The sequence below is a fragment of the Aulonocara sp. 'chitande type north' Nkhata Bay genome, linkage group LG17 (assembly GCF_057382095.1).
Source record: "Aulonocara sp. 'chitande type north' Nkhata Bay isolate Kocher_YH1m ecotype deep benthic linkage group LG17, A_spYH_male_GT1.1, whole genome shotgun sequence".
NCBI classification, from domain to species: domain Eukaryota; kingdom Metazoa; phylum Chordata; class Actinopteri; order Cichliformes; family Cichlidae; genus Aulonocara; species Aulonocara sp. 'chitande type north' Nkhata Bay.
This window is the reverse complement of record NC_141360.1, coordinates 24,899,631-24,926,455: the sequence shown is the minus strand read 5'-3', so window position 1 is coordinate 24,926,455 and position 26,825 is coordinate 24,899,631. Positions and strand designations below refer to the sequence as shown.

The 26,825-nt window shown below is 45.4% G+C and overlaps 5 protein-coding genes across 5 annotated transcripts; all 5 read right to left on the bottom strand.

Moving 5' to 3' along the window:
• Positions 1 to 5,010: 5,010 nt before the first annotated feature.
• LOC147310148 (uncharacterized) lies at positions 5,011 to 6,333 on the bottom strand. Its single transcript, XM_086268282.1, has one exon. The coding sequence runs from the start codon at positions 6,331 to 6,333 to the stop codon at positions 5,011 to 5,013; it is 1,323 nt and encodes a 440-aa protein (XP_086124408.1).
• A 3,352-nt stretch (positions 6,334 to 9,685) lies between these two features.
• LOC147310147 (uncharacterized) lies at positions 9,686 to 11,008 on the bottom strand. Its single transcript, XM_086268281.1, has one exon. The coding sequence runs from the start codon at positions 11,006 to 11,008 to the stop codon at positions 9,686 to 9,688; it is 1,323 nt and encodes a 440-aa protein (XP_086124407.1).
• Positions 11,009 to 14,360: 3,352 nt separating this feature from the next.
• Positions 14,361 to 15,770, bottom strand: LOC147310146 (uncharacterized). Its single transcript, XM_086268185.1, has one exon. It carries the CDS (start codon positions 15,768 to 15,770, stop codon positions 14,361 to 14,363), a length of 1,410 nt encoding a protein of 469 aa, XP_086124311.1.
• Positions 15,771 to 19,035: 3,265 nt separating this feature from the next.
• Positions 19,036 to 20,445, bottom strand: LOC147310145 (uncharacterized). The gene has a single exon (XM_086268184.1). It carries the CDS (start codon positions 20,443 to 20,445, stop codon positions 19,036 to 19,038), a length of 1,410 nt encoding a protein of 469 aa, XP_086124310.1.
• A 3,265-nt stretch (positions 20,446 to 23,710) lies between these two features.
• LOC147310144 (uncharacterized) lies at positions 23,711 to 25,120 on the bottom strand. The gene has a single exon (XM_086268186.1). The coding sequence runs from the start codon at positions 25,118 to 25,120 to the stop codon at positions 23,711 to 23,713; it is 1,410 nt and encodes a 469-aa protein (XP_086124312.1).
• Between the last annotated feature and the right edge of the window lie 1,705 nt (positions 25,121 to 26,825).

The following is a 26,825-nucleotide window of genomic DNA, read 5'->3' as shown; positions in this document are numbered from 1 at the left end:
TTGGCCTTAGTGTGACAGAAATCATATTTATATACAACTAAATATGACTCAGCAAACATGTTTTAAATGGATGATTCCTCACTTGATGACGAATGATCCATTTCCATATTTGCTGAGTCTTAAATTTGATGTCAGTGAACTTTTCAGTGGTTGGTGTTAAAAAAAAAGCCCCCAAATCCCCTATGAGCAAGCACTTGGCGACAGTGGAGAGGAAAAACTCCCTCTTAATAGGGAGAAACCTCTGACAGAACCGGGCTCAGGAAGGGGTGGCCTTCTGTCTTGACCAAGAGGGGTTCAAATGTTCACTGACAATTTAGTTGTATATAAATATGATTTTTAGGACTTGATGTTGACACCAATTATGTGAAATTGGGGACGCGCACAGTTCCGCTTCTTCTTGTTCTTCTTCTTCCTTGGCGGAATCTCTGGCAGGCTCTTGACTTCAGTCTTGAGTTCAGCCACCTTGACATTGAGCATTTTCTGTTTGTCTTGTACACTTTGCAAAGATTCCTGTACAGAAAATGCAGCTGACTCTTCTTTTTCTATCTTCTGTTGTTCTGTGGTGTCTTTTTCTTTCTGAGGCTCCTGCAGAGACCTTGCAGTGGATGGCCGTGAGTCCTCTTTTTCCATCTTGTCCTGTTCTCCAGTCTCGTTTTCTTTCGGAAGCTCAAATTTGTGCATTTCATTTGCAGCAGTGGAATTTTGTTCTTTGTGCTGCTGTGGGATTTTAAGTGAGGAAGCTTTGGCCCCTTTCAGCTCTGGCTCCAGAGACTCTAGCTTCAAATCATGAAGGGCCTTGTTGGGGCAGAGCTGGGATTTCAGGTCACTGATTTCCAGGTTGAGTGTCTCCTGCTCCTGCCTATGTTTAACGGCCTGCTCTTCAAGCTGATTTTGAGCTGCTAGGAGCTGTTTCTGGAGCATCTCAATCTGCTCTTGCTGAATCCTACATTTGAGCTCAAATTCAGCCTCCTTAGAGGACTTCAGTCCTACAGAGTCAGTGTGTGAAGCCTCTGTGGTTGGAGTGGCAGACTCCACACACTGCTCTGTGGTAGGGTGGCTGATTTGGTCCTGCAGGGTAGCAATCACCTCATCCAATATGACCATAGCTTCATTGTCACTCACGAGAGTGTCTGTCTCACTGATGTCATAGGGCTTATTACTAGAAGCCTCTTCCAGCTGCTCTATGAGGCCTTTGATCGTTTCCTCGTGATTCTGCTCGTTCTCGTGAATTTCTTCACGAAGTTTGTTCACCTGAAGCTGGTGATAAGAGGCCCTCTTGTTTGCACCTACCATTTTACCGTAAAGGTCGTTCTGATGGTATTGGGAGGCTTCCAGTTGGTGTCTGAGAGCAGCAATCTCGTGCCAGGGATTAAACGGGGGTCTAAATGTGGGAATGGGTTGATATTCCCAAGTCCCTCCATTAGGCACAGGGTTAGCCGTGCTGTTTTGAGCTTCAAGAAGAGCCCGGGCATATGCCCGAGTAATTGCTCTTCTTGGTTCTTCAGCCACTCTTTTCTGTTTTTGCTTTTTTTGTTTCTTTGGTTTCACAACCGTTTCCTTTGGTGGTTGTGCCACAGGAGACTTTTTAGTATTTGGTTGTGCGGCTTTATCAACCTCAGGTTTTGGTGTGATGACCATTTCTATTTTTGCTTCTGCCATTGTAGATGCGTCAGCGTGTGCGTGTGCGTTTCTCTGCGTCCGCCTTGTCTTTGTTTTAACAACCAGGTTGCTTTGTGTTTCTGCCATCTGAGATCCACTAAAGTCGGTTGAACGTCTCCCCTATTTATAGGGTTTTCCAGTAGAATGTGCACTGTGACATCACAGGCTGTTCCTGTGATGCGCTGTTCCTTTGAAGTGCCATGATTGGAACAATTCAAAATAAAATGCCCACAAACCTAATGTAAAGGAAAGGCTTTTATTTTGTAGCACATACTGAATTAACACTATAAAAGCTACTCTACAGGAATTGCAGTAAAAAATAAAACAAAAGCAAAATATGTTTTTTAAATGGTTGTTAAAAAAACTAACCAAAGTAGAAGACAACTGTTTAGTGGAAAGTAGTCGACATTCTAGAGATTCTCAGGCATAATAACTTCTTTCATAATTTAAACAAGGACAGGTAGAAAACGTTCATATTTAGTGAAAGATATTTATTAACATTATCCAATGAGAGTTACTGAATGTCTGTAGGCAGTGAGATCTTGGTGGTTGATGAGGCGACAGAATGTCATCTATGTTTGGTTTTAAATTCAGTTTCAATGCTGAATCTAAGAAACAACAGACTGCAGAGGGAGACTTTAATAGAGGTTTACTAACTCTTACTATCATATACATTGTGGAAAAATCTGTCTTTATTTAGCATAATATATTTGTTATAAGCACTAAATATGTTTTATGATTAACTGATGAACACTAACGTACCAAGCTGAAACTTCAGCTCACCAGTCAGCAGCTTATATTCACAAAAAACAGATAAATCTGCGATCCATGCAACTCTAACCAGCCAACAAAAACATGTGTTCATAATACAAAACAAGTTTACTTTGTGAAATGTTAAAAGGTACAAAAAATAAAACAATATGTTTTCAAGACTTTTTCACAAGTTCCTATATCTCACTGAAATGTTACTCTGTAGCTGATTTCTCGTATTTTAAGTGTGATGAGAAATTTTGACTAGAAACAAGACAAATATACTTGATAAGAGTTTGAGTTTTTGCAGTGTATATGCAGCTGATTGATTTGGTCTTTAACCAACATGGAATCATTTATGTTGGGCAGCTGTGGCTATGTGTATGTGGCATGAATAAGGCACGGCGGGACCACGGAGCGACGTTCAGAGCCAACTTTATTTGATTCACGTCACACCACACCACCACCAACCCCTGAGTCCCCGTGTTTTAACACGGCGGGCGTGATTGCGGATGCCGTGCAGGTGCGTCCGCACGGCCCCGCAGACCACGCCCCACCACATACCCCCATCGCCCGATTGCTCCCCGGCCTAGCGGGGCTGTCCCGCTCCTCTGCCTCCAACTCCGGCTGCACAGGCTGCCCTGGAGCAGGGACCTCCGTCTCCCCGCACAGCTGCTCCGCCACCGCCTCCGCCACTCCCGTTTGGAGCGGCTCCGCGCACTGCGCCTCCGCCCCCAGCAGGCACAGCCCCTCGCCCACCTCTGGGTGGAGCGACTCCTCTGCCTCCGGCAGGTGTAGACCCTCGCCCGCCTCGTCCTCGGCCTCCGATTGGAGCGGCTCCTCCACCGCTCCCGGCAGGAGCAGCCCTTCACCCGGCTGCTCCTCCTCCTCCGGCAGGCTCGGACCCCCGCGTGGCTCGTCCACCACCTCCGGCTGCCGAGGTGACCCACACGGCTCCTCCACCGCTTCACTGTCCTCGGGACACACTTGTGGGGGTGGCGCCCAGGCCCAGAGCAGCGCTGCCAGCTCTGCCATCTTCCCCAGGTGGCGTTCGCTCTCCTTCCGCAGCTCTTCCTGTTGGCGACGCACCTCCGCCGCCTGCTTCCGCTGGGTGGCCGCTATTTCGGCCACCCTCTCGGCCAGCTCTTTCCTTTCCTGGCTCTGGTAGGTACCCGCCATGCCGCCTCCTGGGTTTCGGCACCAATGTGGCATGAATAAGGCACGGCGGGACCACGGAGCGACGTTCAGAGCCAACTTTATTTGATTCACGTCACACCACACCACCACCAACCCCTAACACGGCGGGCGTGATTGCGGATGCCGTGCAGGTGCGTCCGCACGGCCCCGCAGACCACGCCCCACCACAGTGTACTAATCAGTGCTTCAGTCCACACGTCAAAGGGCAAGATACTGAACCTTCGATTGTCCCCAACGCATTTGGGTGTGAATGAAATGTATGACTATGACTTCTAGTTCAAAAAGGGCTATTTATGTATTTAAGTCCAGTTGTTGCTCATTCACTGTTACCTTGAACGAGTCATGCTATCACCACTCTGTGTAATAGATATTTCCTATATAAGCAAATATGTTTTACACTATTTACCTACTGAAATGAAATGACTGAATGTATCAAACATACATTTTGCTCTTACTTCACATTTTAATATTTTTAATGATAACATTATTAGGTTTTTAATGTCCCTTACTGCAGAATAAAGATTTCTTATGAAAGTTTGGTTTGGTTTTGTTTTTATCTTTAGCTCCATTCTAAGAAAATGACCAGTTTCAAGTGTCCTCCGTGTAGGACACATACAGGATGCCATGCTGAAATGTAAAGCACTTACAATAGAAGCCACCAGAAACAAATTATTCCAGCCTAATTGATGACATTTATGGCATTTGTTTTCTGTGCTGACTGATATGCTGCTCAGTGCTTTGCTGCCTGCTTTTAAATCAGGTGTCACTCTGAACATAAACACAAGCTACATGTGATGTCTCTGATGTGTATCTGTTTCTACCCGTGCTGATGCTAGCATGACTAAAGCTAGCCAAGCAGCAGTAAATATGTGAAGTAAGGCAGAAGGATATACTCATCAAACAAACAGGATCATAAGAATATAAAACCACGAGCACTACAAATGTAACAGAAATATGTTGACATAAAATGGCATGTTATTTGAAATCTACACGAAACAATGACACAACTACTTCTTTTCAATTTTTTCAATTTATTTATTTTTTACCAATTGTCCAAATTAGTCTGTGATTGGCCTTAGTGTGACAGAAATCATATTTATATACAACTAAATATGACTCAGCAAACATGTTTTAAATGGATGATTCCTCACTTGATGACGAATGATCCATTTCCATATTTGCTGAGTCTTAAATTTGATGTCAGTGAACTTTTCAGTGGTTGGTGTTAAAAAAAAGCCCCCAAATCCCCTATGAGCAAGCACTTGGCGACAGTGGAGAGGAAAAACTCCCTCTTAATAGGGAGAAACCTCTGACAGAACCGGGCTCAGGAAGGGGTGGCCTTCTGTCTTGACCAAGAGGGGTTCAAATGTTCACTGACAATTTAGTTGTATATAAATATGATTTTTAGGACTTGATGTTGACACCAATTATGTGAAATTGGGGACGCGCACAGTTCCGCTTCTTCTTGTTCTTCTTCTTCCTTGGCGGAATCTCTGGCAGGCTCTTGACTTCAGTCTTGAGTTCAGCCACCTTGACATTGAGCATTTTCTGTTTGTCTTGTACACTTTGCAAAGATTCCTGTACAGAAAATGCAGCTGACTCTTCTTTTTCTATCTTCTGTTGTTCTGTGGTGTCTTTTTCTTTCTGAGGCTCCTGCAGAGACCTTGCAGTGGATGGCCGTGAGTCCTCTTTTTCCATCTTGTCCTGTTCTCCAGTCTCGTTTTCTTTCGGAAGCTCAAATTTGTGCATTTCATTTGCAGCAGTGGAATTTTGTTCTTTGTGCTGCTGTGGGATTTTAAGTGAGGAAGCTTTGGCCCCTTTCAGCTCTGGCTCCAGAGACTCTAGCTTCAAATCATGAAGGGCCTTGTTGGGGCAGAGCTGGGATTTCAGGTCACTGATTTCCAGGTTGAGTGTCTCCTGCTCCTGCCTATGTTTAACGGCCTGCTCTTCAAGCTGATTTTGAGCTGCTAGGAGCTGTTTCTGGAGCATCTCAATCTGCTCTTGCTGAATCCTACATTTGAGCTCAAATTCAGCCTCCTTAGAGGACTTCAGTCCTACAGAGTCAGTGTGTGAAGCCTCTGTGGTTGGAGTGGCAGACTCCACACACTGCTCTGTGGTAGGGTGGCTGATTTGGTCCTGCAGGGTAGCAATCACCTCATCCAATATGACCATAGCTTCATTGTCACTCACGAGAGTGTCTGTCTCACTGATGTCATAGGGCTTATTACTAGAAGCCTCTTCCAGCTGCTCTATGAGGCCTTTGATCGTTTCCTCGTGATTCTGCTCGTTCTCGTGAATTTCTTCACGAAGTTTGTTCACCTGAAGCTGGTGATAAGAGGCCCTCTTGTTTGCACCTACCATTTTACCGTAAAGGTCGTTCTGATGGTATTGGGAGGCTTCCAGTTGGTGTCTGAGAGCAGCAATCTCGTGCCAGGGATTAAACGGGGGTCTAAATGTGGGAATGGGTTGATATTCCCAAGTCCCTCCATTAGGCACAGGGTTAGCCGTGCTGTTTTGAGCTTCAAGAAGAGCCCGGGCATATGCCCGAGTAATTGCTCTTCTTGGTTCTTCAGCCACTCTTTTCTGTTTTTGCTTTTTTGGTTTCTTTGGTTTCACAACCGTTTCCTTTGGTGGTTGTGCCACAGGAGACTTTTTAGTATTTGGTTGTGCGGCTTTATCAACCTCAGGTTTTGGTGTGATGACCATTTCTATTTTTGCTTCTGCCATTGTAGATGCGTCAGCGTGTGCGTGTGCGTTTCTCTGCGTCCGCCTTGTCTTTGTTTTAACAACCAGGTTGCTTTGTGTTTCTGCCATCTGAGATCCACTAAAGTCGGTTGAACGTCTCCCCTATTTATAGGGTTTTCCAGTAGAATGTGCACTGTGACATCACAGGCTGTTCCTGTGATGCGCTGTTCCTTTGAAGTGCCATGATTGGAACAATTCAAAATAAAATGCCCACAAACCTAATGTAAAGGAAAGGCTTTTATTTTGTAGCACATACTGAATTAACACTATAAAAGCTACTCTACAGGAATTGCAGTAAAAAATAAAACAAAAGCAAAATATGTTTTTTAAATGGTTGTTAAAAAAACTAACCAAAGTAGAAGACAACTGTTTAGTGGAAAGTAGTCGACATTCTAGAGATTCTCAGGCATAATAACTTCTTTCATAATTTAAACAAGGACAGGTAGAAAACGTTCATATTTAGTGAAAGATATTTATTAACATTATCCAATGAGAGTTACTGAATGTCTGTAGGCAGTGAGATCTTGGTGGTTGATGAGGCGACAGAATGTCATCTATGTTTGGTTTTAAATTCAGTTTCAATGCTGAATCTAAGAAACAACAGACTGCAGAGGGAGACTTTAATAGAGGTTTACTAACTCTTACTATCATATACATTGTGGAAAAATCTGTCTTTATTTAGCATAATATATTTGTTATAAGCACTAAATATGTTTTATGATTAACTGATGAACACTAACGTACCAAGCTGAAAATTCAGCTCACCAGTCAGCAGCTTATATTCACAAAAAACAGATAAATCTGCGATCCATGCAACTCTAACCAGCCAACAAAAACATGTGTTCATAATACAAAACAAGTTTACTTTGTGAAATGTTAAAAGGTACAAAAAATAAAACAATATGTTTTCAAGACTTTTTCACAAGTTCCTATATCTCACTGAAATGTTACTCTGTAGCTGATTTCTCGTATTTTAAGTGTGATGAGAAATTTTGACTAGAAACAAGACAAATATACTTGATAAGAGTTTGAGTTTTTGCAGTGTATATGCAGCTGATTGATTTGGTCTTTAACCAACATGGAATCATTTATGTTGGGCAGCTGTGGCTATGTGTATGTGGCATGAATAAGGCACGGCGGGACCACGGAGCGACGTTCAGAGCCAACTTTATTTGATTCACGTCACACCACACCACCACCAACCCCTGAGTCCCCGTGTTTTAACACGGCGGGCGTGATTGCGGATGCCGTGCAGGTGCGTCCGCACGGCCCCGCAGACCACGCCCCACCACATACCCCCATCGCCCGATTGCTCCCCGGCCTAGCGGGGCTGTCCCGCTCCTCTGCCTCCAACTCCGGCTGCACAGGCTGCCCTGGAGCAGGGACCTCCGTCTCCCCGCACAGCTGCTCCGCCACCGCCTCCGCCACTCCCGTTTGGAGCGGCTCCGCGCACTGCGCCTCCGCCCCCAGCAGGCACAGCCCCTCGCCCACCTCTGGGTGGAGCGACTCCTCTGCCTCCGGCAGGTGTAGACCCTCGCCCGCCTCGTCCTCGGCCTCCGATTGGAGCGGCTCCTCCACCGCTCCCGGCAGGAGCAGCCCTTCACCCGGCTGCTCCTCCTCCTCCGGCAGGCTCGGACCCCCGCGTGGCTCGTCCACCACCTCCGGCTGCCGAGGTGACCCACACGGCTCCTCCACCGCTTCACTGTCCTCGGGACACACTTGTGGGGGTGGCGCCCAGGCCCAGAGCAGCGCTGCCAGCTCTGCCATCTTCCCCAGGTGGCGTTCGCTCTCCTTCCGCAGCTCTTCCTGTTGGCGACGCACCTCCGCCGCCTGCTTCCGCTGGGTGGCCGCTATTTCGGCCACCCTCTCGGCCAGCTCTTTCCTTTCCTGGCTCTGGTAGGTACCCGCCATGCCGCCTCCTGGGTTTCGGCACCAATGTGGCATGAATAAGGCACGGCGGGACCACGGAGCGACGTTCAGAGCCAACTTTATTTGATTCACGTCACACCACACCACCACCAACCCCTAACACGGCGGGCGTGATTGCGGATGCCGTGCAGGTGCGTCCGCACGGCCCCGCAGACCACGCCCCACCACAGTGTACTAATCAGTGCTTCAGTCCACACGTCAAAGGGCAAGATACTGAACCTTCGATTGTCCCCAACGCATTTGGGTGTGAATGAAATGTATGACTATGACTTCTAGTTCAAAAAGGGCTATTTATGTATTTAAGTCCAGTTGTTGCTCATTCACTGTTACCTTGAACGAGTCATGCTATCACCACTCTGTGTAATAGATATTTCCTATATAAGCAAATATGTTTTACACTATTTACCTACTGAAATGAAATGACTGAATGTATCAAACATACATTTTGCTCTTACTTCACATTTTAATATTTTTAATGATAACATTATTAGGTTTTTAATGTCCCTTACTGCAGAATAACGATTTCTTATGAAAGTTTGGTTTGGTTTTGTTTTTATCTTTAGCTCCATTCTAAGAAAATGACCAGTTTCAAGTGTCCTCAGTGTAGGACACATACAGGATGCCATGCTGAAATGTAAAGCACTTACAATAGAAGCCACCAGAAACAAATTATTCCAGCCTAATTGATGACATTTATGGCATTTGTTTTCTGTGCTGACTGATATGCTGCTCAGTGCTTTGCTGCCTGCTTTTAAATCAGGTGTCACTCTGAACATAAACACAAGCTACATGTGATGTCTCTGATGTGTATCTGTTTCTACCCGTGCTGATGCTAGCATGACTAAAGCTAGCCAAGCAGCAGTAAATATGTGAAGTAAGGCAGAAGGATATACTCATCAAACAAACAGGATCATAAGAATATAAAACCACGAGCACTACAAATGTAACAGAAATATGTTGACATAAAATGGCATGTTATTTGAAATCTACACGAAACAATGACACAACTACTTCTTTTCAATTTTTTCAATTTATTTATTTTTTACCAATTGTCCAAATTAGTCTGTGATTGGCCTTAGTGTGACAGAAATCATATTTATATACAACTAAATATGACTCAGCAAACATGTTTTAAATGGATGATTCCTCACTTGATGACGAATGATCCATTTCCATATTTGCTGAGTCTTAAATTTGATGTCAGTGAACTTTTCAGTGGTTGGTGTTAAAAAAAAAGCCCCCAAATCCCCTATGAGCAAGCACTTGGCGACAGTGGAGAGGAAAAACTCCCTCTTAATAGGGAGAAACCTCTGACAGAACCGGGCTCAGGAAGGGGTGGCCTTCTGTCTTGACCAAGAGGGGTTCAAATGTTCACTGACAATTTAGTTGTATATAAATATGATTTTTAGGACTTGATGTTGACACCAATTATGTGAAATTGGGGACGCGCACAGTTCCGCTTCTTCTTGTTCTTCTTCTTCCTTGGCGGAATCTCTGGCAGGCTCTTGACTTCAGTCTTGAGTTCAGCCACCTTGACATTGAGCATTTTCTGTTTGTCTTGTACACTTTGCAAAGATTCCTGTACAGAAAATGCAGCTGACTCTTCTTTTTCTATCTTCTGTTGTTCTGTGGTGTCTTTTTCTTTCTGAGGCTCCTGCAGAGACCTTGCAGTGGATGGCCGTGAGTCCTCTTTTTCCATCTTGTCCTGTTCTCCAGTCTCGTTTTCTTTCGGAAGCTCAAATTTGTGCATTTCATTTGCAGCAGTGGAATTTTGTTCTTTGTGCTGCTGTGGGATTTTAAGTGAGGAAGCTTTGGCCCCTTTCAGCTCTGGCTCCAGAGACTCTAGCTTCAAATCATGAAGGGCCTTGTTGGGGCAGAGCTGGGATTTCAGGTCACTGATTTCCAGGTTGAGTGTCTCCTGCTCCTGCCTATGTTTAACGGCCTGCTCTTCAAGCTGATTTTGAGCTGCTAGGAGCTGTTTCTGGAGCATCTCAATCTGCTCTTGCTGAATCCTACATTTGAGCTCAAATTCAGCCTCCTTAGAGGACTTCAGTCCTACAGAGTCAGTGTGTGAAGCCTCTGTGGTTGGAGTGGCAGACTCCACACACTGCTCTGTGGTAGGGTGGCTGATTTGGTCCTGCAGGGTAGCAATCACCTCATCCAATATGACCATAGCTTCATTGTCACTCACGAGAGTGTCTGTCTCACTGATGTCATAGGGCTTATTACTAGAAGCCTCTTCCAGCTGCTCTATGAGGCCTTTGATCGTTTCCTCGTGATTCTGCTCGTTCTCGTGAATTTCTTCACGAAGTTTGTTCACCTGAAGCTGGTGATAAGAGGCCCTCTTGTTTGCACCTACCATTTTACCGTAAAGGTCGTTCTGATGGTATTGGGAGGCTTCCAGTTGGTGTCTGAGAGCAGCAATCTCGTGCCAGGGATTAAACGGGGGTCTAAATGTGGGAATGGGTTGATATTCCCAAGTCCCTCCATTAGGCACAGGGTTAGCCGTGCTGTTTTGAGCTTCAAGAAGAGCCCGGGCATATGCCCGAGTAATTGCTCTTCTTGGTTCTTCAGCCACTCTTTTCTGTTTTTGCTTTTTTGGTTTCTTTGGTTTCACAACCGTTTCCTTTGGTGGTTGTGCCACAGGAGACTTTTTAGTATTTGGTTGTGCGGCTTTATCAACCTCAGGTTTTGGTGTGATGACCATTTCTATTTTTGCTTCTGCCATTGTAGATGCGTCAGCGTGTGCGTGTGCGTTTCTCTGCGTCCGCCTTGTCTTTGTTTTAACAACCAGGTTGCTTTGTGTTTCTGCCATCTGAGATCCACTAAAGTCGGTTGAACGTCTCCCCTATTTATAGGGTTTTCCAGTAGAATGTGCACTGTGACATCACAGGCTGTTCCTGTGATGCGCTGTTCCTTTGAAGTGCCATGATTGGAACAATTCAAAATAAAATGCCCACAAACCTAATGTAAAGGAAAGGCTTTTATTTTGTAGCACATACTGAATTAACACTATAAAAGCTACTCTACAGGAATTGCAGTAAAAAATAAAACAAAAGCAAAATATGTTTTTTAAATGGTTGTTAAAAAAACTAACCAAAGTAGAAGACAACTGTTTAGTGGAAAGTAGTCGACATTCTAGAGATTCTCAGGCATAATAACTTCTTTCATAATTTAAACAAGGACAGGTAGAAAACGTTCATATTTAGTGAAAGATATTTATTAACATTATCCAATGAGAGTTACTGAATGTCTGTAGGCAGTGAGATCTTGGTGGTTGATGAGGCGACAGAATGTCATCTATGTTTGGTTTTAAATTCAGTTTCAATGCTGAATCTAAGAAACAACAGACTGCAGAGGGAGACTTTAATAGAGGTTTACTAACTCTTACTATCATATACATTGTGGAAAAATCTGTCTTTATTTAGCATAATATATTTGTTATAAGCACTAAATATGTTTTATGATTAACTGATGAACACTAACGTACCAAGCTGAAAATTCAGCTCACCAGTCAGCAGCTTATATTCACAAAAAACAGATAAATCTGCGATCCATGCAACTCTAACCAGCCAACAAAAACATGTGTTCATAATACAAAACAAGTTTACTTTGTGAAATGTTAAAAGGTACAAAAAATAAAACAATATGTTTTCAAGACTTTTTCACAAGTTCCTATATCTCACTGAAATGTTACTCTGTAGCTGATTTCTCGTATTTTAAGTGTGATGAGAAATTTTGACTAGAAACAAGACAAATATACTTGATAAGAGTTTGAGTTTTTGCAGTGTATATGCAGCTGATTGATTTGGTCTTTAACCAACATGGAATCATTTATGTTGGGCAGCTGTGGCTATGTGTATGTGGCATGAATAAGGCACGGCGGGACCACGGAGCGACGTTCAGAGCCAACTTTATTTGATTCACGTCACACCACACCACCACCAACCCCTGAGTCCCCGTGTTTTAACACGGCGGGCGTGATTGCGGATGCCGTGCAGGTGCGTCCGCACGGCCCCGCAGACCACGCCCCACCACATACCCCCATCGCCCGATTGCTCCCCGGCCTAGCGGGGCTGTCCCGCTCCTCTGCCTCCAACTCCGGCTGCACAGGCTGCCCTGGAGCAGGGACCTCCGTCTCCCCGCACAGCTGCTCCGCCACCGCCTCCGCCACTCCCGTTTGGAGCGGCTCCGCGCACTGCGCCTCCGCCCCCAGCAGGCACAGCCCCTCGCCCACCTCTGGGTGGAGCGACTCCTCTGCCTCCGGCAGGTGTAGACCCTCGCCCGCCTCGTCCTCGGCCTCCGATTGGAGCGGCTCCTCCACCGCTCCCGGCAGGAGCAGCCCTTCACCCGGCTGCTCCTCCTCCTCCGGCAGGCTCGGACCCCCGCGTGGCTCGTCCACCACCTCCGGCTGCCGAGGTGACCCACACGGCTCCTCCACCGCTTCACTGTCCTCGGGACACACTTGTGGGGGTGGCGCCCAGGCCCAGAGCAGCGCTGCCAGCTCTGCCATCTTCCCCAGGTGGCGTTCGCTCTCCTTCCGCAGCTCTTCCTGTTGGCGACGCACCTCCGCCGCCTGCTTCCGCTGGGTGGCCGCTATTTCGGCCACCCTCTCGGCCAGCTCTTTCCTTTCCTGGCTCTGGTAGGTACCCGCCATGCCGCCTCCTGGGTTTCGGCACCAATGTGGCATGAATAAGGCACGGCGGGACCACGGAGCGACGTTCAGAGCCAACTTTATTTGATTCACGTCACACCACACCACCACCAACCCCTAACACGGCGGGCGTGATTGCGGATGCCGTGCAGGTGCGTCCGCACGGCCCCGCAGACCACGCCCCACCACAGTGTACTAATCAGTGCTTCAGTCCACACGTCAAAGGGCAAGATACTGAACCTTCGATTGTCCCCAACGCATTTGGGTGTGAATGAAATGTATGACTATGACTTCTAGTTCAAAAAGGGCTATTTATGTATTTAAGTCCAGTTGTTGCTCATTCACTGTTACCTTGAACGAGTCATGCTATCACCACTCTGTGTAATAGATATTTCCTATATAAGCAAATATGTTTTACACTATTTACCTACTGAAATGAAATGACTGAATGTATCAAACATACATTTTGCTCTTACTTCACATTTTAATATTTTTAATGATAACATTATTAGGTTTTTAATGTCCCTTACTGCAGAATAAAGATTTCTTATGAAAGTTTGGTTTGGTTTTGTTTTTATCTTTAGCTCCATTCTAAGAAAATGACCAGTTTCAAGTGTCCTCAGTGTAGGACACATACAGGATGCCATGCTGAAATGTAAAGCACTTACAATAGAAGCCACCAGAAACAAATTATTCCAGCCTAATTGATGACATTTATGGCATTTGTTTTCTGTGCTGACTGATATGCTGCTCAGTGCTTTGCTGCCTGCTTTTAAATCAGGTGTCACTCTGAACATAAACACAAGCTACATGTGATGTCTCTGATGTGTATCTGTTTCTACCCGTGCTGATGCTAGCATGACTAAAGCTAGCCAAGCAGCAGTAAATATGTGAAGTAAGGCAGAAGGATATACTCATCAAACAAACAGGATCATAAGAATATAAAACCACGAGCACTACAAATGTAACAGAAATATGTTGACATAAAATGGCATGTTATTTGAAATCTACACGAAACAATGACACAACTACTTCTTTTCAATTTTTTCAATTTATTTATTTTTTACCAATTGTCCAAATTAGTCTGTGATTGGCCTTAGTGTGACAGAAATCATATTTATATACAACTAAATATGACTCAGCAAACATGTTTTAAATGGATGATTCCTCACTTGATGACGAATGATCCATTTCCATATTTGCTGAGTCTTAAATTTGATGTCAGTGAACTTTTCAGTGGTTGGTGTTAAAAAAAAAGCCCCCAAATCCCCTATGAGCAAGCACTTGGCGACAGTGGAGAGGAAAAACTCCCTCTTAATAGGGAGAAACCTCTGACAGAACCGGGCTCAGGAAGGGGTGGCCTTCTGTCTTGACCAAGAGGGGTTCAAATGTTCACTGACAATTTAGTTGTATATAAATATGATTTTTAGGACTTGATGTTGACACCAATTATGTGAAATTGGGGACGCGCACAGTTCCGCTTCTTCTTGTTCTTCTTCTTCCTTGGCGGAATCTCTGGCAGGCTCTTGACTTCAGTCTTGAGTTCAGCCACCTTGACATTGAGCATTTTCTGTTTGTCTTGTACACTTTGCAAAGATTCCTGTACAGAAAATGCAGCTGACTCTTCTTTTTCTATCTTCTGTTGTTCTGTGGTGTCTTTTTCTTTCTGAGGCTCCTGCAGAGACCTTGCAGTGGATGGCCGTGAGTCCTCTTTTTCCATCTTGTCCTGTTCTCCAGTCTCGTTTTCTTTCGGAAGCTCAAATTTGTGCATTTCATTTGCAGCAGTGGAATTTTGTTCTTTGTGCTGCTGTGGGATTTTAAGTGAGGAAGCTTTGGCCCCTTTCAGCTCTGGCTCCAGAGACTCTAGCTTCAAATCATGAAGGGCCTTGTTGGGGCAGAGCTGGGATTTCAGGTCACTGATTTCCAGGTTGAGTGTCTCCTGCTCCTGCCTATGTTTAACGGCCTGCTCTTCAAGCTGATTTTGAGCTGCTAGGAGCTGTTTCTGGAGCATCTCAATCTGCTCTTGCTGAATCCTACATTTGAGCTCAAATTCAGCCTCCTTAGAGGACTTCAGTCCTACAGAGTCAGTGTGTGAAGCCTCTGTGGTTGGAGTGGCAGACTCCACACACTGCTCTGTGGTAGGGTGGCTGATTTGGTCCTGCAGGGTAGCAATCACCTCATCCAATATGACCATAGCTTCATTGTCACTCACGAGAGTGTCTGTCTCACTGATGTCATAGGGCTTATTACTAGAAGCCTCTTCCAGCTGCTCTATGAGGCCTTTGATCGTTTCCTCGTGATTCTGCTCGTTCTCGTGAATTTCTTCACGAAGTTTGTTCACCTGAAGCTGGTGATAAGAGGCCCTCTTGTTTGCACCTACCATTTTACCGTAAAGGTCGTTCTGATGGTATTGGGAGGCTTCCAGTTGGTGTCTGAGAGCAGCAATCTCGTGCCAGGGATTAAACGGGGGTCTAAATGTGGGAATGGGTTGATATTCCCAAGTCCCTCCATTAGGCACAGGGTTAGCCGTGCTGTTTTGAGCTTCAAGAAGAGCCCGGGCATATGCCCGAGTAATTGCTCTTCTTGGTTCTTCAGCCACTCTTTTCTGTTTTTGCTTTTTTGGTTTCTTTGGTTTCACAACCGTTTCCTTTGGTGGTTGTGCCACAGGAGACTTTTTAGTATTTGGTTGTGCGGCTTTATCAACCTCAGGTTTTGGTGTGATGACCATTTCTATTTTTGCTTCTGCCATTGTAGATGCGTCAGCGTGTGCGTGTGCGTTTCTCTGCGTCCGCCTTGTCTTTGTTTTAACAACCAGGTTGCTTTGTGTTTCTGCCATCTGAGATCCACTAAAGTCGGTTGAACGTCTCCCCTATTTATAGGGTTTTCCAGTAGAATGTGCACTGTGACATCACAGGCTGTTCCTGTGATGCGCTGTTCCTTTGAAGTGCCATGATTGGAACAATTCAAAATAAAATGCCCACAAACCTAATGTAAAGGAAAGGCTTTTATTTTGTAGCACATACTGAATTAACACTATAAAAGCTACTCTACAGGAATTGCAGTAAAAAATAAAACAAAAGCAAAATATGTTTTTTAAATGGTTGTTAAAAAAACTAACCAAAGTAGAAGACAACTGTTTAGTGGAAAGTAGTCGACATTCTAGAGATTCTCAGGCATAATAACTTCTTTCATAATTTAAACAAGGACAGGTAGAAAACGTTCATATTTAGTGAAAGATATTTATTAACATTATCCAATGAGAGTTACTGAATGTCTGTAGGCAGTGAGATCTTGGTGGTTGATGAGGCGACAGAATGTCATCTATGTTTGGTTTTAAATTCAGTTTCAATGCTGAATCTAAGAAACAACAGACTGCAGAGGGAGACTTTAATAGAGGTTTACTAACTCTTACTATCATATACATTGTGGAAAAATCTGTCTTTATTTAGCATAATATATTTGTTATAAGCACTAAATATGTTTTATGATTAACTGATGAACACTAACGTACCAAGCTGAAACTTCAGCTCACCAGTCAGCAGCTTATATTCACAAAAAACAGATAAATCTGCGATCCATGCAACTCTAACCAGCCAACAAAAACATGTGTTCATAATACAAAACAAGTTTACTTTGTGAAATGTTAAAAGGTACAAAAAATAAAACAATATGTTTTCAAGACTTTTTCACAAGTTCCTATATCTCACTGAAATGTTACTCTGTAGCTGATTTCTCGTATTTTAAGTGTGATGAGAAATTTTGACTAGAAACAAGACAAATATACTTGATAAGAGTTTGAGTTTTTGCAGTGTATATGCAGCTGATTGATTTGGTCTTTAACCAACATGGAATCATTTATGTTGGGCAGCTGTGGCTATGTGTATGTGGCATGAATAAGGCACGGCGGGACCACGGAGCGACGTTCAGAGCCAACTTTATTTGATTCACGTCACACCACACCACCACCAACCCCTGAGTCCCCGTGTTTTAACACGGCGGGCGTGATTGCGGATGCCGTGCAGGTGCGTCCGCACGGCCCCGCAGACCACGCCCCACCACATACCCCCATCGCCCGATTGCTCCCCGGCCTAGCGGGGCTGTCCCGCTCCTCTGCCTCCAACTCCGGCTGCACAGGCTGCCCTGGAGCAGGGACCTCCGTCTCCCCGCACAGCTGCTCCGCCACCGCCTCCGCCACTCCCGTTTGGAGCGGCTCCGCGCACTGCGCCTCCGCCCCCAGCAGGCACAGCCCCTCGCCCACCTCTGGGTGGAGCGACTCCTCTGCCTCCGGCAGGTGTAGACCCTCGCCCGCCTCGTCCTCGGCCTCCGATTGGAGCGGCTCCTCCACCGCTCCCGGCAGGAGCAGCCCTTCACCCGGCTGCTCCTCCTCCTCCGGCAGGCTCGGACCCCCGCGTGGCTCGTCCACCACCTCCGGCTGCCGAGGTGACCCACACGGCTCCTCCACCGCTTCACTGTCCTCGGGACACACTTGTGGGGGTGGCGCCCAGGCCCAGAGCAGCGCTGCCAGCTCTGCCATCTTCCCCAGGTGGCGTTCGCTCTCCTTCCGCAGCTCTTCCTGTTGGCGACGCACCTCCGCCGCCTGCTTCCGCTGGGTGGCCGCTATTTCGGCCACCCTCTCGGCCAGCTCTTTCCTTTCCTGGCTCTGGTAGGTACCCGCCATGCCGCCTCCTGGGTTTCGGCACCAATGTGGCATGAATAAGGCACGGCGGGACCACGGAGCGACGTTCAGAGCCAACTTTATTTGATTCACGTCACACCACACCACCACCAACCCCTAACACGGCGGGCGTGATTGCGGATGCCGTGCAGGTGCGTCCGCACGGCCCCGCAGACCACGCCCCACCACAGTGTACTAATCAGTGCTTCAGTCCACACGTCAAAGGGCAAGATACTGAACCTTCGATTGTCCCCAACGCATTTGGGTGTGAATGAAATGTATGACTATGACTTCTAGTTCAAAAAGGGCTATTTATGTATTTAAGTCCAGTTGTTGCTCATTCACTGTTACCTTGAACGAGTCATGCTATCACCACTCTGTGTAATAGATATTTCCTATATAAGCAAATATGTTTTACACTATTTACCTACTGAAATGAAATGACTGAATGTATCAAACATACATTTTGCTCTTACTTCACATTTTAATATTTTTAATGATAACATTATTAGGTTTTTAATGTCCCTTACTGCAGAATAACGATTTCTTATGAAAGTTTGGTTTGGTTTTGTTTTTATCTTTAGCTCCATTCTAAGAAAATGACCAGTTTCAAGTGTCCTCAGTGTAGGACACATACAGGATGCCATGCTGAAATGTAAAGCACTTACAATAGAAGCCACCAGAAACAAATTATTCCAGCCTAATTGATGACATTTATGGCATTTGTTTTCTGTGCTGACTGATATGCTGCTCAGTGCTTTGCTGCCTGCTTTTAAATCAGGTGTCACTCTGAACATAAACACAAGCTACATGTGATGTCTCTGATGTGTATCTGTTTCTACCCGTGCTGATGCTAGCATGACTAAAGCTAGCCAAGCAGCAGTAAATATGTGAAGTAAGGCAGAAGGATATACTCATCAAACAAACAGGATCATAAGAATATAAAACCACGAGCACTACAAATGTAACAGAAATATGTTGACATAAAATGGCATGTTATTTGAAATCTACACGAAACAATGACACAACTACTTCTTTTCAATTTTTTCAATTTATTTATTTTTTACCAATTGTCCAAATTAGTCTGTGATTGGCCTTAGTGTGACAGAAATCATATTTATATACAACTAAATATGACTCAGCAAACATGTTTTAAATGGATGATTCCTCACTTGATGACGAATGATCCATTTCCATATTTGCTGAGTCTTAAATTTGATGTCAGTGAACTTTTCAGTGGTTGGTGTTAAAAAAAAAGCCCCCAAATCCCCTATGAGCAAGCACTTGGCGACAGTGGAGAGGAAAAACTCCCTCTTAATAGGGAGAAACCTCTGACAGAACCGGGCTCAGGAAGGGGTGGCCTTCTGTCTTGACCAAGAGGGGTTCAAATGTTCACTGACAATTTAGTTGTATATAAATATGATTTTTAGGACTTGATGTTGACACCAATTATGTGAAATTGGGGACGCGCACAGTTCCGCTTCTTCTTGTTCTTCTTCTTCCTTGGCGGAATCTCTGGCAGGCTCTTGACTTCAGTCTTGAGTTCAGCCACCTTGACATTGAGCATTTTCTGTTTGTCTTGTACACTTTGCAAAGATTCCTGTACAGAAAATGCAGCTGACTCTTCTTTTTCTATCTTCTGTTGTTCTGTGGTGTCTTTTTCTTTCTGAGGCTCCTGCAGAGACCTTGCAGTGGATGGCCGTGAGTCCTCTTTTTCCATCTTGTCCTGTTCTCCAGTCTCGTTTTCTTTCGGAAGCTCAAATTTGTGCATTTCATTTGCAGCAGTGGAATTTTGTTCTTTGTGCTGCTGTGGGATTTTAAGTGAGGAAGCTTTGGCCCCTTTCAGCTCTGGCTCCAGAGACTCTAGCTTCAAATCATGAAGGGCCTTGTTGGGGCAGAGCTGGGATTTCAGGTCACTGATTTCCAGGTTGAGTGTCTCCTGCTCCTGCCTATGTTTAACGGCCTGCTCTTCAAGCTGATTTTGAGCTGCTAGGAGCTGTTTCTGGAGCATCTCAATCTGCTCTTGCTGAATCCTACATTTGAGCTCAAATTCAGCCTCCTTAGAGGACTTCAGTCCTACAGAGTCAGTGTGTGAAGCCTCTGTGGTTGGAGTGGCAGACTCCACACACTGCTCTGTGGTAGGGTGGCTGATTTGGTCCTGCAGGGTAGCAATCACCTCATCCAATATGACCATAGCTTCATTGTCACTCACGAGAGTGTCTGTCTCACTGATGTCATAGGGCTTATTACTAGAAGCCTCTTCCAGCTGCTCTATGAGGCCTTTGATCGTTTCCTCGTGATTCTGCTCGTTCTCGTGAATTTCTTCACGAAGTTTGTTCACCTGAAGCTGGTGATAAGAGGCCCTCTTGTTTGCACCTACCATTTTACCGTAAAGGTCGTTCTGATGGTATTGGGAGGCTTCCAGTTGGTGTCTGAGAGCAGCAATCTCGTGCCAGGGATTAAACGGGGGTCTAAATGTGGGAATGGGTTGATATTCCCAAGTCCCTCCATTAGGCACAGGGTTAGCCGTGCTGTTTTGAGCTTCAAGAAGAGCCCGGGCATATGCCCGAGTAATTGCTCTTCTTGGTTCTTCAGCCACTCTTTTCTGTTTTTGCTTTTTTGGTTTCTTTGGTTTCACAACCGTTTCCTTTGGTGGTTGTGCCACAGGAGACTTTTTAGTATTTGGTTGTGCGGCTTTATCAACCTCAGGTTTTGGTGTGATGACCATTTCTATTTTTGCTTCTGCCATTGTAGATGCGTCAGCGTGTGCGTGTGCGTTTCTCTGCGTCCGCCTTGTCTTTGTTTTAACAACCAGGTTGCTTTGTGTTTCTGCCATCTGAGATCCACTAAAGTCGGTTGAACGTCTCCCCTATTTATAGGGTTTTCCAGTAGAATGTGCACTGTGACATCACAGGCTGTTCCTGTGATGCGCTGTTCCTTTGAAGTGCCATGATTGGAACAATTCAAAATAAAATGCCCACAAACCTAATGTAAAGGAAAGGCTTTTATTTTGTAGCACATACTGAATTAACACTATAAAAGCTACTCTACAGGAATTGCAGTAAAAAATAAAACAAAAGCAAAATATGTTTTTTAAATGGTTGTTAAAAAAACTAACCAAAGTAGAAGACAACTGTTTAGTGGAAAGTAGTCGACATTCTAGAGATTCTCAGGCATAATAACTTCTTTCATAATTTAAACAAGGACAGGTAGAAAACGTTCATATTTAGTGAAAGATATTTATTAACATTATCCAATGAGAGTTACTGAATGTCTGTAGGCAGTGAGATCTTGGTGGTTGATGAGGCGACAGAATGTCATCTATGTTTGGTTTTAAATTCAGTTTCAATGCTGAATCTAAGAAACAACAGACTGCAGAGGGAGACTTTAATAGAGGTTTACTAACTCTTACTATCATATACATTGTGGAAAAATCTGTCTTTATTTAGCATAATATATTTGTTATAAGCACTAAATATGTTTTATGATTAACTGATGAACACTAACGTACCAAGCTGAAACTTCAGCTCACCAGTCAGCAGCTTATATTCACAAAAAACAGATAAATCTGCGATCCATGCAACTCTAACCAGCCAACAAAAACATGTGTTCATAATACAAAACAAGTTTACTTTGTGAAATGTTAAAAGGTACAAAAAATAAAACAATATGTTTTCAAGACTTTTTCACAAGTTCCTATATCTCACTGAAATGTTACTCTGTAGCTGATTTCTCGTATTTTAAGTGTGATGAGAAATTTTGACTAGAAACAAGACAAATATACTTGATAAGAGTTTGAGTTTTTGCAGTGTATATGCAGCTGATTGATTTGGTCTTTAACCAACATGGAATCATTTATGTTGGGCAGCTGTGGCTATGTGTATGTGGCATGAATAAGGCACGGCGGGACCACGGAGCGACGTTCAGAGCCAACTTTATTTGATTCACGTCACACCACACCACCACCAACCCCTGAGTCCCCGTGTTTTAACACGGCGGGCGTGATTGCGGATGCCGTGCAGGTGCGTCCGCACGGCCCCGCAGACCACGCCCCACCACATACCCCCATCGCCCGATTGCTCCCCGGCCTAGCGGGGCTGTCCCGCTCCTCTGCCTCCAACTCCGGCTGCACAGGCTGCCCTGGAGCAGGGACCTCCGTCTCCCCGCACAGCTGCTCCGCCACCGCCTCCGCCACTCCCGTTTGGAGCGGCTCCGCGCACTGCGCCTCCGCCCCCAGCAGGCACAGCCCCTCGCCCACCTCTGGGTGGAGCGACTCCTCTGCCTCCGGCAGGTGTAGACCCTCGCCCGCCTCGTCCTCGGCCTCCGATTGGAGCGGCTCCTCCACCGCTCCCGGCAGGAGCAGCCCTTCACCCGGCTGCTCCTCCTCCTCCGGCAGGCTCGGACCCCCGCGTGGCTCGTCCACCACCTCCGGCTGCCGAGGTGACCCACACGGCTCCTCCACCGCTTCACTGTCCTCGGGACACACTTGTGGGGGTGGCGCCCAGGCCCAGAGCAGCGCTGCCAGCTCTGCCATCTTCCCCAGGTGGCGTTCGCTCTCCTTCCGCAGCTCTTCCTGTTGGCGACGCACCTCCGCCGCCTGCTTCCGCTGGGTGGCCGCTATTTCGGCCACCCTCTCGGCCAGCTCTTTCCTTTCCTGGCTCTGGTAGGTACCCGCCATGCCGCCTCCTGGGTTTCGGCACCAATGTGGCATGAATAAGGCACGGCGGGACCACGGAGCGACGTTCAGAGCCAACTTTATTTGATTCACGTCACACCACACCACCACCAACCCCTAACACGGCGGGCGTGATTGCGGATGCCGTGCAGGTGCGTCCGCACGGCCCCGCAGACCACGCCCCACCACAGTGTACTAATCAGTGCTTCAGTCCACACGTCAAAGGGCAAGATACTGAACCTTCGATTGTCCCCAACGCATTTGGGTGTGAATGAAATGTATGACTATGACTTCTAGTTCAAAAAGGGCTATTTATGTATTTAAGTCCAGTTGTTGCTCATTCACTGTTACCTTGAACGAGTCATGCTATCACCACTCTGTGTAATAGATATTTCCTATATAAGCAAATATGTTTTACACTATTTACCTACTGAAATGAAATGACTGAATGTATCAAACATACATTTTGCTCTTACTTCACATTTTAATATTTTTAATGATAACATTATTAGGTTTTTAATGTCCCTTACTGCAGAATAAAGATTTCTTATGAAAGTTTGGTTTGGTTTTGTTTTTATCTTTAGCTCCATTCTAAGAAAATGACCAGTTTCAAGTGTCCTCCGTGTAGGACACATACAGGATGCCATGCTGAAATGTAAAGCACTTACAATAGAAGCCACCAGAAACAAATTATTCCAGCCTAATTGATGACATTTATGGCATTTGTTTTCTGTGCTGACTGATATGCTGCTCAGTGCTTTGCTGCCTGCTTTTAAATCAGGTGTCACTCTGAACATAAACACAAGCTACATGTGATGTCTCTGATGTGTATCTGTTTCTACCCGTGCTGATGCTAGCATGACTAAAGCTAGCCAAGCAGCAGTAAATATGTGAAGTAAGGCAGAAGGATATACTCATCAAACAAACAGGATCATAAGAATATAAAACCACGAGCACTACAAATGTAACAGAAATATGTTGACATAAAATGGCATGTTATTTGAAATCTACACGAAACAATGACACAACTACTTCTTTTCAATTTTTTCAATTTATTTATTTTTTACCAATTGTCCAAATTAGTCTGTGATTGGCCTTAGTGTGACAGAAATCATATTTATATACAACTAAATATGACTCAGCAAACATGTTTTAAATGGATGATTCCTCACTTGATGACGAATGATCCATTTCCATATTTGCTGAGTCTTAAATTTGATGTCAGTGAACTTTTCAGTGGTTGGTGTTAAAAAAAAAGCCCCCAAATCCCCTATGAGCAAGCACTTGGCGACAGTGGAGAGGAAAAACTCCCTCTTAATAGGGAGAAACCTCTGACAGAACCGGGCTCAGGAAGGGGTGGCCTTCTGTCTTGACCAAGAGGGGTTCAAATGTTCACTGACAATTTAGTTGTATATAAATATGATTTTTAGGACTTGATGTTGACACCAATTATGTGAAATTGGGGACGCGCACAGTTCCGCTTCTTCTTGTTCTTCTTCTTCCTTGGCGGAATCTCTGGCAGGCTCTTGACTTCAGTCTTGAGTTCAGCCACCTTGACATTGAGCATTTTCTGTTTGTCTTGTACACTTTGCAAAGATTCCTGTACAGAAAATGCAGCTGACTCTTCTTTTTCTATCTTCTGTTGTTCTGTGGTGTCTTTTTCTTTCTGAGGCTCCTGCAGAGACCTTGCAGTGGATGGCCGTGAGTCCTCTTTTTCCATCTTGTCCTGTTCTCCAGTCTCGTTTTCTTTCGGAAGCTCAAATTTGTGCATTTCATTTGCAGCAGTGGAATTTTGTTCTTTGTGCTGCTGTGGGATTTTAAGTGAGGAAGCTTTGGCCCCTTTCAGCTCTGGCTCCAGAGACTCTAGCTTCAAATCATGAAGGGCCTTGTTGGGGCAGAGCTGGGATTTCAGGTCACTGATTTCCAGGTTGAGTGTCTCCTGCTCCTGCCTATGTTTAACGGCCTGCTCTTCAAGCTGATTTTGAGCTGCTAGGAGCTGTTTCTGGAGCATCTCAATCTGCTCTTGCTGAATCCTACATTTGAGCTCAAATTCAGCCTCCTTAGAGGACTTCAGTCCTACAGAGTCAGTGTGTGAAGCCTCTGTGGTTGGAGTGGCAGACTCCACACACTGCTCTGTGGTAGGGTGGCTGATTTGGTCCTGCAGGGTAGCAATCACCTCATCCAATATGACCATAGCTTCATTGTCACTCACGAGAGTGTCTGTCTCACTGATGTCATAGGGCTTATTACTAGAAGCCTCTTCCAGCTGCTCTATGAGGCCTTTGATCGTTTCCTCGTGATTCTGCTCGTTCTCGTGAATTTCTTCACGAAGTTTGTTCACCTGAAGCTGGTGATAAGAGGCCCTCTTGTTTGCACCTACCATTTTACCGTAAAGGTCGTTCTGATGGTATTGGGAGGCTTCCAGTTGGTGTCTGAGAGCAGCAATCTCGTGCCAGGGATTAAACGGGGGTCTAAATGTGGGAATGGGTTGATATTCCCAAGTCCCTCCATTAGGCACAGGGTTAGCCGTGCTGTTTTGAGCTTCAAGAAGAGCCCGGGCATATGCCCGAGTAATTGCTCTTCTTGGTTCTTCAGCCACTCTTTTCTGTTTTTGCTTTTTTGGTTTCTTTGGTTTCACAACCGTTTCCTTTGGTGGTTGTGCCACAGGAGACTTTTTAGTATTTGGTTGTGCGGCTTTATCAACCTCAGGTTTTGGTGTGATGACCATTTCTATTTTTGCTTCTGCCATTGTAGATGCGTCAGCGTGTGCGTGTGCGTTTCTCTGCGTCCGCCTTGTCTTTGTTTTAACAACCAGGTTGCTTTGTGTTTCTGCCATCTGAGATCCACTAAAGTCGGTTGAACGTCTCCCCTATTTATAGGGTTTTCCAGTAGAATGTGCACTGTGACATCACAGGCTGTTCCTGTGATGCGCTGTTCCTTTGAAGTGCCATGATTGGAACAATTCAAAATAAAATGCCCACAAACCTAATGTAAAGGAAAGGCTTTTATTTTGTAGCACATACTGAATTAACACTATAAAAGCTACTCTACAGGAATTGCAGTAAAAAATAAAACAAAAGCAAAATATGTTTTTTAAATGGTTGTTAAAAAAACTAACCAAAGTAGAAGACAACTGTTTAGTGGAAAGTAGTCGACATTCTAGAGATTCTCAGGCATAATAACTTCTTTCATAATTTAAACAAGGACAGGTAGAAAACGTTCATATTTAGTGAAAGATATTTATTAACATTATCCAATGAGAGTTACTGAATGTCTGTAGGCAGTGAGATCTTGGTGGTTGATGAGGCGACAGAATGTCATCTATGTTTGGTTTTAAATTCAGTTTCAATGCTGAATCTAAGAAACAACAGACTGCAGAGGGAGACTTTAATAGAGGTTTACTAACTCTTACTATCATATACATTGTGGAAAAATCTGTCTTTATTTAGCATAATATATTTGTTATAAGCACTAAATATGTTTTATGATTAACTGATGAACACTAACGTACCAAGCTGAAAATTCAGCTCACCAGTCAGCAGCTTATATTCACAAAAAACAGATAAATCTGCGATCCATGCAACTCTAACCAGCCAACAAAAACATGTGTTCATAATACAAAACAAGTTTACTTTGTGAAATGTTAAAAGGTACAAAAAATAAAACAATATGTTTTCAAGACTTTTTCACAAGTTCCTATATCTCACTGAAATGTTACTCTGTAGCTGATTTCTCGTATTTTAAGTGTGATGAGAAATTTTGACTAGAAACAAGACAAATATACTTGATAAGAGTTTGAGTTTTTGCAGTGTATATGCAGCTGATTGATTTGGTCTTTAACCAACATGGAATCATTTATGTTGGGCAGCTGTGGCTATGTGTATGTGGCATGAATAAGGCACGGCGGGACCACGGAGCGACGTTCAGAGCCAACTTTATTTGATTCACGTCACACCACACCACCACCAACCCCTGAGTCCCCGTGTTTTAACACGGCGGGCGTGATTGCGGATGCCGTGCAGGTGCGTCCGCACGGCCCCGCAGACCACGCCCCACCACATACCCCCATCGCCCGATTGCTCCCCGGCCTAGCGGGGCTGTCCCGCTCCTCTGCCTCCAACTCCGGCTGCACAGGCTGCCCTGGAGCAGGGACCTCCGTCTCCCCGCACAGCTGCTCCGCCACCGCCTCCGCCACTCCCGTTTGGAGCGGCTCCGCGCACTGCGCCTCCGCCCCCAGCAGGCACAGCCCCTCGCCCACCTCTGGGTGGAGCGACTCCTCTGCCTCCGGCAGGTGTAGACCCTCGCCCGCCTCGTCCTCGGCCTCCGATTGGAGCGGCTCCTCCACCGCTCCCGGCAGGAGCAGCCCTTCACCCGGCTGCTCCTCCTCCTCCGGCAGGCTCGGACCCCCGCGTGGCTCGTCCACCACCTCCGGCTGCCGAGGTGACCCACACGGCTCCTCCACCGCTTCACTGTCCTCGGGACACACTTGTGGGGGTGGCGCCCAGGCCCAGAGCAGCGCTGCCAGCTCTGCCATCTTCCCC